We start from the raw sequence: 15602 nt of genomic DNA on the forward strand, positions 1-15602 counted from the left end.
TCTTTCTCCTGCGGAACAGCTGGTAGTTTCGAACTGCTGACCTTGTGGTTCGCAGCCCGATTCGTAACCACTACACTACCAGAGCTCCTTAGACCATCGATTACTCATATGCAAATTGAAGTTGAAGCTGAAGAAAATGAAAACAAGTCCACGAGAGCCAAAATATGACCTTGAACATTGCATAAAATGTATCAAATGGAAGTCTAGTATGCTGTGTAAACTTTTACCTAAAACATAATGAATATTATTTAAAATAAATCAATAAATAAGGGGTTACTATTAGCTCCTCCTTCCTAAGGTTTAATAAAAACAATACCTAGTCTTCTCTAGCAGTTTGCCCTGTAGCCATCAAGGCAAGAAAAGTCAGCTCATCGGGATAAACCCCTTTCTAAGACTGAAACTCAAAGGGAACACACGAACAGTCTTGTACGCTCGCTGGTGACTGCCCTGGTCAACTTGTGAGTAGAAGAGGGGGAAATGCAGCAAAAAAGACATGGGCTGAGAGATTCCATGGACCCTGATGATCTTGAGATGAGAGAGTGAAGAGGGTGGGTTGGCTGGTTTGAAGTTCAGGGAGATGTGTGAACTCCTGAGCCTGACCTAACCACTGGGGACTAGAGTAAAGAATGAAGCAGCCAGGTGGTCTGAAGAGTGGGGAGGTGTGCGAGAACTCCTAAACTTGCAGACAGGACCCATTTTAATGACCTAACTTGGATGACTTGCTGACCAGAATTCAACCAGATGAGATAAAGAAGTATTATACAGGGAGCAAGCGTAAATTGCTGCAACCTAATCAACTGGACTTTTGCTTATAAATGAGGTTGCCCAAAATTCCAACCAATTAGGGAAGGATTCTACATAGCAAGGATCAGGCATGTCCTCAGTACACTGAGTTGATGGGGACAGGCAACTTAGACTTTGGCTATCAAAATTGGGGGGCTATAAAGCACGTAGTGGCTGTCTTACAAGGTTTCATGAGGGTTCTTAGTGTCAGAACGAGGGGAGTAAAACAGAAACCCTACTGAACAGTTTTCCTCTTATCCAGATGGGTTGGGTGATGAGGAGGATAAGATGTTATTATTCAATTGCGAGTAATTGTTTTCAGCTCTAATGGCGATTGTCACAACTGTAAATGTAGAAGAGGTGCAACTAAAAGGGGGAGCAGTTAATCTGTCATTTCAGAAGCAGAGGACCCTAGGACCACCAAGAGGGAGGAACATGCGAAGAACGAGGGATTCTAAGCAGAAAAGCAGTAACAGCCGAGATGGTGGCAGAGGCGATAGCATGGAGAGACGGAGCAGCAAACTGAGAAAGGCAGGAAGCTGGCTTGCAAAATGTGCTATTTGGACATTTAAATAAGTATATATGCACTTCAAAAAAAAAAAAAAAAAAGAGGTAAATACGGTTGGCTAAGGGTACATAGTTATATGAAGAAAAATGTGGCATCAGGATTGGAGGAAGATCATTAACAACCTGAGATATGCAGATGATACAACCTTGCTTGCTGAAAGTGAAGAGGACTTAAAACATTTACTGATGAAGATCAAAGAGCACAGCCTTCAGTATGGATTACAACTCAATGTAAAGAAAACACAAATCCTCACCACTGGACCAATAATCAACATTCTTATCAACGGAGAAAAGATTGAAGTTGTCAAGGACTTCATTCTTCTTGGATCAACTATCAACACTCGCGGAAGCAGCAGTCAAGAAATCAAATGGCAAATCTGCTGCACAAGACCTTTTTAAAGTGTTGAAGAGCAAAGATGTCAGCTTGAGGACTAAGGTGCGCCTGACCCAAGCCATGGTATTTTCAATAACCTCATATGCATGCGAAAGCTGGACAGTGAATAAGGAAGACCAGAGAATTGATGCTTTTGAGTTATGGTGTTGGAGGAGAATATTGCAAGTGCCATGGGCTGCCAAAAGAACCATTAGCTCTGTTTTGGAAGAAGTGTAGCCAGAGTGCTCCTTGGAGGCCAAGATGGCCAAACTTTGTCTCTCATACTTCAGACATATTGTCAGGAGGGACCAGTCACTGGAGAAGGATATCATGCTTGGTAAGGTGCAGGGTCAGAGAAAAAGAGGAAGACCCCCAACGAGATGGATTGGCCAAGTAGCAGCATTGATGGACTCAAGCATGGCAACAGTAGTAAGGTTGGCCCAGGATTGGGCAGTGTTTCGTTCTGCTGTGCATAAGGTCGCCATAGGTAGATTCTGACTCGATGGCACCTAACAACAACAACAACAAAGGTGCATGGAGGAGACTGTAATCCTTACAATGATTTGCTGAATATAAGGTTGATGATCTGCCCTGGAAACTTTCACTCACTCAATCAATACACAATAGAAGCTTTTGAAAAGACAAAAAAAAAAATTAGCTTGCTCTATTTGGTCAAACATTTAATCAACTCACCCCTAATGTGAGGGCTGGAGTCCTTGTGTGGTGCTGCAGGGTAATGCATGTACCGCAAGCTCGGTTTGAACCACAAGGTCGGTGGTTCAAACTTACTGGCTGCTCCTCGGAAACCCTATGAAGGGTGGCTATGAGTTGTAACCAACTCCACAGCACTAAACAACAGCAACAATGCGATGGCTGCAGTTCTGGTGTGCCGCTGTGGGAGAAAGCACTGGACCGTCAAGGCCAGTTTGAACCATAAGGTTGATGCTTCAAACTCATCAGCCGCTACTTGGACATCTTATACAGGGTCACTATGAATCAGAACCAACTCGATGGCACTGAACAACAAAGTGTGATGGCTGGAACTGCAGTTGCCTTGGCAGAACCAGACTAAATGATTTGGGGGGCCTTTTATGGCCCGTGGGCCAGACGTTCCCCACCCCTGCTCTGATGGTGGTGTTATGCCCCGCATAGGGTTTCTGAGGCTGTAAATCTTTATGGGAGCAGAGGAACTGCTGACCTTTAGGTTAACAGCCTGTCTCGTAACCACTCCACTACCAGAGATCCTTCCACCCCTGCTCTCCACACCAGGACTCCTAGGAAGTGCTTATTGTGACTCTTAGTCACAATTATTTAATATTCTTCAGCTTTGATGCTAATAGCTAGAAAGGGTCCTCATTTGAGATCTACAGATGAGTAGCTGTTGAGACCTACAAATGGAGTAGCTGAGGCCCCAAAGGAACTTGTCCAGAATCACTCAGCAAATCTAAAGTGGAATGGGGCCTCACACCTTGGTCTCCAGACTCATCTTCCAGGACTCTTGCTTCTAACTACATCCTATTATAGTCATTTTAGTCCTGGGTATTGGAGACCTTCCACAGCTGTGCCTCTGTCCTCTCCCCAGCCCCACCACCACCCCCATCACACACACACACACACACACACACACATTCACTTCTGCTTCCTTGGAGTCCCTAATAACAGTTGTCTGAGCCCAGAAGAGCTGACCCAGTTGTCAGTATCCTCATGGGCCAAAGTGAATTGAAAGAAGAGCTAAATAGATGGATAGATTCGGTGGGTGGGTGGATGGATGGATGAATGAATGAATCCGAGGGTGGGAGGAGGGATGCTGACTGGGGGACCAAGGACGCTGGCTGAATGGTAGGAATGACTGCGTGGGCTAGAGGAAGAATGGGTGTAACAAATGAGGAGTTACCCACTTCAGAGTCTAAAGAGCAGAAGGCCCTTCTTGATCAAAACCCTGTCCCCATTCAAGTTTTTGCTGAAAAGCCAAGGTCAGAGAAACTAGGGACCTTGTCTCAGGGTCCACAGAGAGGTCCAGGCAGAGCGGGAACTGGGATCCCAGTCTCCGCACCCCTCCCCCCGCCCCACCCGCGCCTGACGGTGCCAGGGTGGGAGGAGCGCCCCCGCCCCCCACTCCGGAGGTGGCGGCCCCACGCGGCCCCAACAAGCTGCCGTTGTCCCGCGGGCCGTGGGCCCGGCACACTGGGGCTTTGTCCGGCCCCCGCCGCGACCCACGGGCCCCCACATGACCGAGGGGGTAGGAGGAGCCTGCGGCAGTGGTGGCAGTAGCGGCGGCGGCGACTCCACCATCATTTCCCTCCCTGGCCCAGGGACGGCGGTCACTGGCAGCGGCTGGGCAAAATTGGCCAGGGCCGCAGGCGCCGGGCCACCCCCGTTCCTCGCCAGGCTGCAGGCACCGGGCCCGAGCCAGCAGGGAAGCTGGGACTCGAACTCTTTCCGGGAGGCAAGCTGGGCGTGCGCCCGGACCCCCGCCCCGGGGATCATGGGAAATGGCATGACCAAGGTAGGGGCGGGGACTTCGCCGCCCTCGCCTGGTCGCCCCCCGCTGCGCACCCTGGTGCTGGCTACCTCTATCTGCCTGCTTCTGACCTTCTGGGTCTCACTCTTCTCTTTCTGAATCTCCGGGTGTCTCTTGCCTTTCTCTCTCTCCTGCTCTCTCACCATGTGTATCTGTCTCTTTCTGTCTTATCTCTCTGTGGCTTTCTCTCTTGCTGTGTCTGTGGGTCTGTGTCTCTGTCTCCCTGCCTCTGACTCTGGACTTTCTCCCTGGGACTGTTTCTCCGTCTCTCCCTGTCTATGAGACTTCCTCTGCCTCTGCAGGTCCCTTCTTCACCTGTCTCTGCTTTCTTGCCTCTCTCCCCCGGAGAATTTCCTGCCACCCCCTTGGCAAGTCCACCTCTCTCCTAGACTGCGCCTCTCTGCTCCCCCCACCCTCTCCTCAAGTCTTGTTGCCCCTCCCTCCCCTTCCTCCTTTGACTCCCTCCTCTTCCCTTCTCACCCCTACCCAAGCTCATCTCCCTGATGCCCTCCTTGTGGTTGACATGCCCTAGCACCTGCCTCCCCAGAGCCCCAGACCCCAGAAGGGGGAGGGGGTTACTTAGAGCCTCAATACCCTTGGGGGGTAGGGAGGGGCTGGGGGTTGGGAAGAAGGGAACTGACCCCACACAGACAGGGCCTGTCTTTCCTGTAGGTACTTCCTGGACTCTACCTCGGAAACTTCATTGGTGAGCACTGCCCACTGTCCCAAGGCCATGGCACTTGGCCTGTCCCAGACTGGTGTCCACCATTCAGGCTCTGGCCCACGTACCTTAGACACACTCGAAGAATGGGGTGGGAGGCAGGGAGGGGAAGGGCTCATAGAGAACTCTGGGTGTGGGGAGGGGGCCAAGGGCAGTGACAACTGCCACCTCTGCCCTTCCCCCACCAATGTTTCACTAAGAGGTCAAAGGACAAAGCAAAGGGCTCAGGACCTGTACTGTAGAACTATTCTGGCCTCAGCCTCGACTTAGCACCAGGCCCTGAGGTTCTGGGATGAGGTCTGTGTCCTATAAACAGGGTCCTGAGCATTGAACTCATCACCCACCAGAAGAGCCCCTGAGATGAGCAGGATAGGCCCCAGCCAGAGGGAGTGGTGGGTCTAGAGGCCTTTTTACTCCCCATGCCCACAAGCATCAGTTAGGAGGGCACTGATGGATGGGCAGACACCCCACCCTGTCCTCAGGTTGGGAAGACACATGTAAACAGAGACCAGGGGCTTGGAGAACCCAAGGCAGGAAAATTCACTTTCATCTGGGTAGTCAGAGAAAACTTCAGAGAGGAAGGGGCATTTGAGCTGGGCCTGGAAGGTAGAGCAGAGCTTTCCCCAGCCACTCCCACCCCTGCTAGACTCAGGTGCTTTAGTCCCACAAATTCTGGTCCCTTCACTTCCTTGCTCCCAGGAAGGAAGTGAGTGTTTGGCTAATACGAAGAGGCTTCAGAAGGTCTGTGGGGAAATGGAATTAAATGATAATGGAATTTTCCCACAAATTTTATGAAGCCCCTTGTAAGATCTGAACCTCCTTAAGTGTACAAGTCCATGAGGGAAGGGGCCATGAAATTGACTCCATATCCTTGGTACCTAGCCAAAGACCAAACATAGTAGGTACTCAGCAAATGTGTGCTGAATGAGGAAGTGTACGTATGAAAGCAAAAGTGGACAAATACTATATATTCTAATTATGAAACAGGACTACTGGCGTGGCGCTGCGGATTAATGTACAAGGTCGGTGGTCCAAGTTCACCAACCACTCCTGGGAAACCCTATACAGGGTCGCTATTGGTCGGAACCAACTCAATGGCACTTAACAACAACAATTATGAAAAATCTGCATGCACTGAAAATTCAAGCCCTCAAGAAAACCACTGCTAGCTGTGGAGGCTATAATTTTGGGTCAATACCTTTGTGGATGTTGTTAATTGCCAGTGAATCAGCCCCAAACTCATGGCCTCCCCATGTGTTACAGAGTAGAACTGTGCCATGGGGTTTTGTAAGCTATAATCTTGACAGAGGATCCTTGGTAATACAATAAAGTTAAGTGCTCAACTACTGACCAAAAGGTTGGCAGTTTGAACCCACCCAGCAGATCTTCGGGAGAAAGACTTAGTGAGCGATTCCAAAATAACTGCACAACAGACAACAGTCAGAAATCTTTACAGAAACAGATCACTAGGGTCTTCTTCAGTCACTGGGTGGGTTTGAGCTGCCAATCTTTCCATGAGCAGCCAACTGAAAACCATTTGCACCCCCCAGACTCCTGTCTTTGTGGATATAAGTTTTATCTTCCAAACAAAAATACAAGGGGGCTTCAAAAAGTTTATGGGAAAATGGAATGAAATGTTAACAGAATTTTTTGAAGCCTCCACATAGAAACAGATCTGCAAACTGTTCTGTAACCTGTGTTTCCCACTTAACTACATCGTGGGCATCCTAGCACGTCAGCACAGAGACCTTTTAATGCCTGCACAGCATTCTAAAGTATGGCTCTATTATTATTCTCCCAGCCTCTTTTAGTTGGGCATTTTGATTGCTTCCCTTTTTGAATATTTTCTGCTGTGTTTACTGTTACAAGCTGCACTGCAGAAAATATCCATCCTTTACACACAGCTCCCCATGTGTGAGTAAACACTTCTGTAGATGAGATTCCTGGAAGTAGAATTGCTGGGTCAGAGGATCTGCCAGGGAAGGGTGCTGGGATGGAAAAAGCAACATAGGCAAGGGTGAAAGATATGACTTGGGGGTGTCCCCAGATTCAAGATTAAGGCCTGGGGGAGTGGCAGGACCTGTCATGCCAGGAGCAGGAGATGGGGACAGAGGGTAGGCCAAGGTGAAAGGGGAGGGCACGTGGGAACAAGCTGCCCAGCTCTCTTGGCCATCAGCAACAAATAAAGAGCTACCTGCCAATTGGCTCCAGCATCCTGTTTCTTTCAGATGCCAAAGACCCGGATCAGCTGGGCCGGAATAAGATCACCCACATCATCTCCATCCATGAGTCACCCCAGCCTCTGCTGCAGGTACTCGTGACCCCCACCCCAAGGGTGCAGACAGGTGAGGGGGGATGTAGGCCCTGTGCTGACAACTTGACCACACTACTACATTTAGTCTTCACCACTGGCCTGTTTTACATTATCAATTTGTCACCTTCAAGGAGCTCTGGTACCGTAGTGGTTATGAATCAAGCTGCGAACCACAAGGTCAGCAGTTCGAAACTACCAGCTGTTCCGCAGGAGAAAGATGAGGCTTTCTGCTCCCGTAAAGATTTACAGCCTCAGAAACCCTGTACAGGGTTGCTATGAGTCGGAACCGACTCCACGGCACATAACAACAACAACAATATGTCTCCTTCAGCCCAGAGAGGTATACTAATTCACCTCAGGTCACACAGCCAGAAAGTGGAGGAGCCAGAATGTGGGCACAGGCTGTCTGGCTTCACACTGAACCTGTAAAGGCCCCCATGTCAGCTTACCATTGCTCAACCAGACAAATGATTCCAAATGGATCATTCTGGGCTGGATGTTTTGCTGGGTGACTTCACCTCTCTGGGCTTCTTTCCCCAAGAGGTTGTTGTGCAGAGTGATGAAGACGTTTGCAGCTAGAAAGCATGGCTTACACCAGAGGAGCTGATCCTGAGAAAGGGGAGTCAGTCTGGTGTTCGGACCCAAAGGCAGAAAGAGATACATCCAAAGGACCAAGTACAGATCCTTAGCACGATTCCCTCTGTAACTTTGGGCATGACACTTCGCCTTTCTGACCTGATCTGTAAAATGGGGATTTTGCAATAGTACCTCCCTCCCTCCCTCACTCCCTCCCTCACTCACTCACTCACTCACTCAAAGGAAAGGAGCTCTGGTTATAAGTCAGGCTGCTAACCTGAAGGTCAGCAGTTCGAAAATACCAGCTGTTCTGCAGGAGAAAGATGAGACTTTCTGCTCCTGTAAAGATTTATAGCCTCGGAAACCCTATGCAGAGTCGCTATGAGTTGGAACCGATTCCACAGCATATAACTAACCAACCAACCTACCTATCTCTAGGAGCCTTGGTAGCGTATTGGGTTACGAATTGGGCTGCTAACTATAAGGTCAGCCATTCAAAACAATGTCAGCCTCAGGGACCTATCCAGGGGTCTGTGGGTAACTATTTATCGGAACCAACTCAACAGCACACAACCATCACCTACCTACCTACCTACCTTACTAAGTTGTTGAGGGTGACTGAGTGTAATACCCACAGAATAGGTGTTCAATAAATTACAGCTGATATTATAATAAGGGGAATCCTTGTGTGGCTCTGTAAGATAAGCGCTGGACTGATAACTGCAAGGTCAGCAGTTCAAACCCACCAGCCGCTCCTCAGAAACTATACAGGGTCATTATGGGTCAGAACCTACTCAACAACTGCACTTAACAACAACAGCAACAACATAATCTTCCTTTCTTCCAAAGAAGCAATATCCATGCCTAGGGAAGGCTGTCAGGTTATGAATTTATCTGTATTTACTAATGAAATCATTGCTTATAAAAGGAGTCCCTGCTCTCACAGGCCTCCCCTCTTCCCACAAGCTCCGCTTCCTCCTCATTCATGGTGAATTTGCCAGTCAAGGCTTGATGTCATGCAAACTCAAGGCCAAATGCTTTGCAAAGTGAAATTGCAAACCTTGCAAAAGATGCAGGATTGTGTGACCTTGAGGACATCCAGTTGAAGAATGGTTGGAATCTCACACAAAGTCACTGACAAATGAGAACCTGGCCAGTGAGGGGCCTGGCACCTGAAAAGCAGCATTTGAATATTAAAGGATGAAGGGAAGTCCTTGAGAAAATGCAACAAAGTCCTTGGAACATTAGAGCAAAATGATCTTGTATGAAGGGTAAACGTGAAGCATAGGATGTCGTAGAAATTTTATTGGAAAAATTATGGACACAGTTCATTCCTTGATTATTCTGATGATTAATACATGATTTTTAAACACAGTTCATAAAATACAAGCTTATTTTCATATTTTTTTTTCTTTTCAACATAATCAAATCTGCTTTGCCCTATTTATGCGTTTTGGTCCCCATTTAGAGGAGAATCACTCCTTAAGTAACCCTTTCCCAACTACCAGGCAAAGGGGCTCTGGGTTCTTTTCTAGCCAGTCCTTGTCGTGTCTAAGTCACTTATAGAGTTAGGATATGTGGTATCTACTCAGAATCACAGACAGTCAGGACTAAAATGGCATTTACCCTCTTTTGATCACATAGAACTATAGATACCCAGACAGGGGAGAAAAATAGCTTGGGTCATGGGGCAGTTAGGCAGCTCAGGCCAGGGCAAGAGGAGTATGGTGTGGGCAAGGGGCTTCCCCACCCCTACTTTCTGTGTGTGTTTTGTACTTGCAGGACATTGCCTACCTTCGCATCCCAGTGGCCGACACCCCTGAGGTACCTATGTAAGTTCCCCTGCTGACCTGCCTTCTGTGGTGGTGGTTTGGGAGATGGTGTGGCATGAGGTGGCCTAAAAGAGACCAGAAAAGATTCAAACCATCGAGCTGTCCTAGGGACTCAGCATGCGTGGTCACCCAGACCCAGGTTTGATTTGTCTTAGCCAGGCCCTTGTGATGCACCCACTGCCAAGACTCTTACATTCCCTCAGTCTGCCTCAATCTCCTCAGTATGACATCTCCTCAGTATCCTGCCTCTTGAGATGAGGTGCACCAACAGATGTGAAAGGGTCAGGCCCAACCTGTCCCTGACCTCAGAGTTACAACATCTGGGTCCTAGCCAGGCTTTGCCATTTATCTGTTGTGTGCTATGAATAAACCATTTTCCCTCTCTGAGCCTCTTCTGGTGAGATCAGTTTCAAGGAGAGGAGGAACATAGGTTGAGGATCTAGGACAGGGTTTGATATATAATGGGGACTCAGAACGTTGGCTTTTTCTTAGTGTTATTAGCAGCACTCTATGTCTCCCCAACCTGGGATGGACTTAAACAGATACTTGGGAATCTTGCTTCCAGCCACTCCCATTGTTCCCAGGTGCTTTACTGGCAGACCCCAGGGAACTGGTACACTGAATTTCCTTCTACTCATTCCCTTGAAAGGCCAAATTAAAGGCTGTGAATGTAGGATCCACTACACCCATTGGAGAGGCGGTTCCGGCCCAGGTGGTTCTGGCTGCTGCTCTCTATATGGCAGGATTTCCTGTTACTGTCCCCTCACTGCCCGAAATAAAACCATCATTGCTCCACACACACCTTTACCTCATACTACAATACTGACCCCTACCGGTTGCACATGGCTCTTGGACCCCTGCCATCCAATGAGTAGGGAAGGGAACAATTCCTAGGAATTCTCCCCCTCAGTGCATTGCTTTCTTCTTTAGCAAAAAGCACTTCAAAGAATGTATCAACTTCATCCACTGTTGCCGCCTCAATGGGGGGAACTGCCTAGTGCACTGGTGAGTTCAGAAGGGAACTGGGTGAAGGGTTGCAGGGAGAAGAAGTACCTGCCCTCCATCCCAACACACTTATCCCACAGGTAGAACCTGGAAGAGATCTCCAGTCACAATGCCTGACGGTCCACCCTTCTCCTGGTAGAGGCCAACCATGGGCTCAAATAGTGCTCTGGTCTTTACCAGCCATGCAGCCATGGCCAAGTACTTGCTCCTCCCTGAGACCAGTTTCCTCATCTGTGAAATAGGGGAAAGAACGTTGATTTCACAGGGTGTTGGGAGAAATAGGTGAGGTCATGCAGGCAGGCTGGCACCCCCAATAGTTTGGGCTCTCCCCTGCTCTCTTCCAGGCCTTTGAGGCCATGGTACAGGGCAGTTGGGAGCCCCAGACTGGAAAACAGAATTCTGCAGTCTGCCCCTGGCCATTCATTCGATAACATCTCACTAAGCACCTGTCCTATAGCAGAGCCCCAGCATCTCCCAAGGAGATGAACTGTTACAATGCAGGGTGATAGGTGCTGTCCCCAAGGGCTGGATGGGGCAGAGAGGGCCTTTGGCCTCCTTCAGTAGCAGCAACACATGGTAGGTACCCTGTCACTCCAAGCCCCGCCATGACTTCCTATCTGACTCATAGAACAATCCAAACTCCTCACCAAGCCAAGGCCCTGTGTGGTCTCAATCTCCCGAAGCTCTCACCCTCTTCCCTTCCATCCCTCCTCCAGCTGCACTGGCCTCTCTGTTCTTCAAATCCTCCCTCCACAGGGCCTTTGCACACGCTACCAAAACATTCTTGACTAACTCTTTAAAGCTCAGTTTGATATTGCCTTCTTGGGATCCCTTTCCTGATCCTCCCCAAATCCCCCAAACTAGATTACTATCCCTTTCCTCCTTCTATAGGTTTTTCCAGCTCTTCTGCAAGCACTGATCCCCACCTGATAACTGCATCCCTGGTTAGCTTAGCTTCTTTCTCCTCACCGTACTGTAAACTCCAGCAGGGCAGAAGCCATGTCTAGATTATTCCTCGATATATCCCCTATACCTGAAAAACAACAGATGATCAGGAAATGTTTGCAGAGTTAATGCATGTTGTCCTGGGCTGTTTATATGCCCAAGCAGGATGTCAAGGGGAATACTCAGGTCAGAGGGAACAGCATGGACAATGGCCTGGAGGTGGAAAGAGAAATTCCTCAGGATCCTCAGGGTTGGTGCTCTAGAGGAGAGCCGAGGAGGGGAGGGGGTGCCTGGGGTGCAGCATGGAGGAGATTGGGGCTTACCTGAAGCCTGAGGGTGGGATGTCCCAGTTTTGCAGGCATCTCCCGCAGCACCACCATTGTGACGGCGTATGTGATGACTGTGACGGGGCTGGGATGGCGTGAAGTGCTTGAAACCATCAAGACTAACCGACCCATCGCCAATCCCAACCCAGGCTTCAAGCAGCAGCTGGAAGAGTTTGGTTGGGGCAGTTCCCGGAAGGTAGGGGATCCAGCAGGAATTGGGCTGCACCTGGAAGCAGAAAATAGGGGTACTAGAGTGTCTCCCCACATGAGCTGGGCCTGAGAACTACTGAAAAGAAATGATCCTATGCCTCAGACCAGGCCAAAGACAATCCTGGAGTGGAAAACTCGACTCTTCAGTGAATCCAGCCCCCAGGGCGATTCTATTTGGAAAGCCAGTGTTCTGTTTTGTTTTTTATTTAAAATTTGAATGTCCTGAGGCAAGACCATGGGTCCTGTAATTTGACCAGATTCCAGCACTCTCCACTGCCTGCTTGGTCTGCCTGGAACCCCAAGGCATTTATTTGAGTGTTTGACTCCTTTGGGGAGAACTGTCCTACCCTGGATACTCTCAGCCAAGACCTTTGATGGAGCTAAAGCCATTCTTTCACTATATCTACCAGGAGTCCTGGTGTTGCACTGCAGAGTAATGCACTGGACTGCAAGGTCAGTTTGAACTGCAAGGTCAGCAGTTCAAACCCACCAGCTGCTCCTCAGAAACCCTAGACAGGGTCACTATGAGTTGGGCTGTTGCTAACTGCTGTCGAGTTGCTTCTGACTCATAGCAGCCCTGTCTAGGGTTTCCGAGGAGTGGCTGGTGGGTTTGAACTGTTGACCTTGCAGTTAGCAGTCCAGTACTTAAACTATAGCACCATATCAGGAGTCCATGTCTACTGGGCAGATGCTAAAAAAATAACAACAAAAGCCCACTGCCATCAAGTCCACTCTGACTCACAACAACCTACAGATACCCAAAACCAAACCAAGCCTACAGACATTGTATTGATTCCAACTCATAGCGACCCTGTATAGGATTTCCTAGGAGCAGCTGGTGGGTTTGAACAGTCGACCTTGTGGTTTGCAGTCCAGTACTGATCCAACAGGGCCACACCAGGAGTCTGTAATAGGGTTTGTTGTTGTTAAGTGCTGTCGAGTTGGTTCCGACCCATAGTGGCCCTGTATAGAGTTTCCGAGGAACGGCTGGTGAGCTTGAACCACCAACCTTGCGGTTCAAACCAACTTTGCAGTCCAGTGCATTAACCCACAGCACCACACCAGGACTCCAAAACCTACAGCACCTGGTATTTCCAAGGGATCTCCCATTCAAGCACTAACCAGGCCCGACCCTGCTTCACTTCCAAGATCAGAGGAGGCCTGGTGCATTCAGGGTGGTTTGATGTATAGGGTTTGTTGTTGTTAAGTACCATGAGTCGGTTCTGACTCATAGTGGCCCTCTGAGGAGCGGCTGGTGTGCTTGAACCTCTGGCCTTGTGGTTCAAACCGACCTTGCAGTCCAGCGCATCTTCAAGGGAGCAGACAGTCTCATCTTTTTCCTGAGGAGCAGCTGGTGGCTTTGAACTGCCAGTCCTTTTCCTATAGGGCTCCTCAGAGAACCTGGAAATGTCTGGAATGGACAGGGAACAAGGAATGAGAGGGGGAGAGACAGAGAAAAAGGTGAAGCAGCAGGAGGTGCTCAGCAGGTGTCTGACTGTTCTGATTTACCTGAAAGGTTGTTTTTGGAAAGAGGCAGGTGAAGAACGACTTTGGTAGATTTGTTGAGGCCCATGGGAAGAAGGAAAGTGTTAGTGTGGTCGCTACTGTGTAGGTGGGGGTCACTTTAGCTGGTCTGAGATGAAGGGGAAGTCAGGGAAGGGGTGGAAACTCTGAGACCTGTGGCTAAGAGGATGCTGAGGACTGGGAGGACTGGGGCTTAGCAGGGGTTGGGAAGCAGCGTGGAGGTCCTTAGAAATTGCCGGGTGGAGAGCGCCCAAGTTTCCTTAGCCCGCCTGGCGGAGGAGGGGAGTCAGCTGCCTCGATCCTTCCTACGGCCGGGCAATGATCTCCGCCCCACCTCACCCCCACCCCAGCTTCGTAGGCAGCTGGAGGAACGCTTCGGAGAGAGCCCTTTCCGCGATGAGGAGGAGATGCGTGCGCTGCTGCCGCTATGCAAACGTTGTCGCCAGGGTTCCGCCACCTCCGCCGCTTCCACCGCGCCGTCCTCTGGGGCTTCAGAGGGAACGCTACAGCGCCTGGTGCCGCGGACGCCACGAGAAACCCACCGGCCGCTGCCACTGCTGGCACGAGTCAAGCAGACTTTCTCTTGCCTCCCGCGGTGTCTATCCCGCAAGGGGGGCAAGTGAGGAGCCCACCTCGCCTCTTCCTCCCGACTGGTCCCTTTCGGGATCTGTGTGGACCTCCCGCGGTCTCCTGTGGGAGCTCCGCGACGGTCTGAGCCCCTGTACCCCTGCTTCTCTGCACTATGCCCTTCATCTGTGAGTCTGTGTCGGGCTGGCCCACTGCAACCACCTGGTGCCTTTAGGCTGGGGGAGGAGGCACCCAGGCCTCAACCCTTAAAGGTGGGGAGAAAAGATAGAAAGTCTGGAGGGGACGGGCCCACCAGGCCTGAAGGATATTAAAGAGATCAGAAAATGCCTGTTTGAACCCTTCTAGTTATTATTCAGCAAAGGCACGAGGCACAACAGCCCAACTCTGCCTGGTGGCAGGAACCTGCAGTGTGGAAGGGAGTCTGTCCTGGAGGATCCAACAAGTCTAAAAACCCACCAATGAAGTGTCAATTGTACTTGGTGATTCCATGTGTTACACAGGAGAAGGATCTATGGGGGTTTCTTGCCTGTCATCTTTATGAAACAGATCGCCAGTCCTTTCTTCCATTGTGCCAAAGAGTGGGTTCAAACTGCCAACCTTTAGGCTATGTAGGCAATGCAAATCATTTTTAATACCTAGGGACCTACCTCCCAACAAGCTGAAGTCCATAAGGCTAAATTCTGAGTACACCCACTAGCCCAAGTATCCTGACAAAATCCCAGAGTCCCCTCTGTGAGGCCCTCTCCTCCTCCCTGAGACACCCTTCCCTCCCCAGCTCAGCTCCCCGCCTTACCCAATTCTGTATACACAATGTTACATTAAGTTCACTTAATCCTCAGGGAGAAAAAAGGCCCAGAGAGGTCAGGCACACAATGGGAGTAGGGGAGTTCACTGGATTTGAACCTAGGTAGTCTGAGTACTGTGCTAGAGGGCTTGACAGCTCTTCTGGTCTTGAAGGATGCTGGAAGACCCACCCCAGTCAATGGGTATGACCCTACCCACTTAGAGATTAAAGACCAGGGCAGCCACTGAGGAGGGAGGGATACAGGTCAGCCCAATAATGTAGTGACTGATCCCAAGAGTGAACAAAGGACATTGGAGCAGGTTTTTCCTAAAGTAAAATGAGCCTGAAGTTGCAAGGACTTGAACTAGCTATAATCTAATTTGCATTATTAACTCATTGTCATTAAATTGATTCCAACTCTTAGCGACCTTATGTAAGGTTTCAAAGATTAAGTCTTTACAGAAGCAGACCGCCTCACCTTTCACCTACCAGCCTTGCAGTAGTTAGCCCACTGCCTAACCCACAGCACCACT

The 15602-nt window shown here is 49.6% G+C and overlaps 2 protein-coding genes across 2 annotated transcripts in view; one reads left to right on the forward strand and one right to left on the reverse strand.

Moving 5' to 3' along the window:
- TTLL9 (tubulin tyrosine ligase-like family, member 9) overlaps window positions 1–3952 on the reverse strand; it is a 106428-nt gene extending 102476 nt beyond the window's left edge. The window contains 1 exon segment of the mRNA XM_006860771.1: window positions 3777–3952. Coding sequence (XP_006860833.1) covers window positions 3777–3952 — 176 coding nt within the window.
- DUSP15 (dual specificity phosphatase 15) lies at window positions 3873–14320 on the forward strand. The gene is made up of 7 exons (XM_006860706.1): window positions 3873–4229; window positions 4917–4950; window positions 7194–7276; window positions 9638–9687; window positions 10618–10692; window positions 11988–12159; window positions 14048–14320. Exons 1-7 carry the CDS (start codon window positions 3951–3953, stop codon window positions 14318–14320), a joined length of 966 nt encoding a protein of 321 aa, XP_006860768.1. The 5' UTR covers window positions 3873–3950.
- Window positions 14321–15602: the final 1282 nt, after the last annotated feature.

Source organism: Chrysochloris asiatica, unplaced genomic scaffold (assembly GCF_000296735.1).
Source record: "Chrysochloris asiatica unplaced genomic scaffold, ChrAsi1.0 scaffold00039, whole genome shotgun sequence".
Classification (NCBI taxonomy): Eukaryota; Metazoa; Chordata; class Mammalia; order Afrosoricida; family Chrysochloridae; genus Chrysochloris; species Chrysochloris asiatica.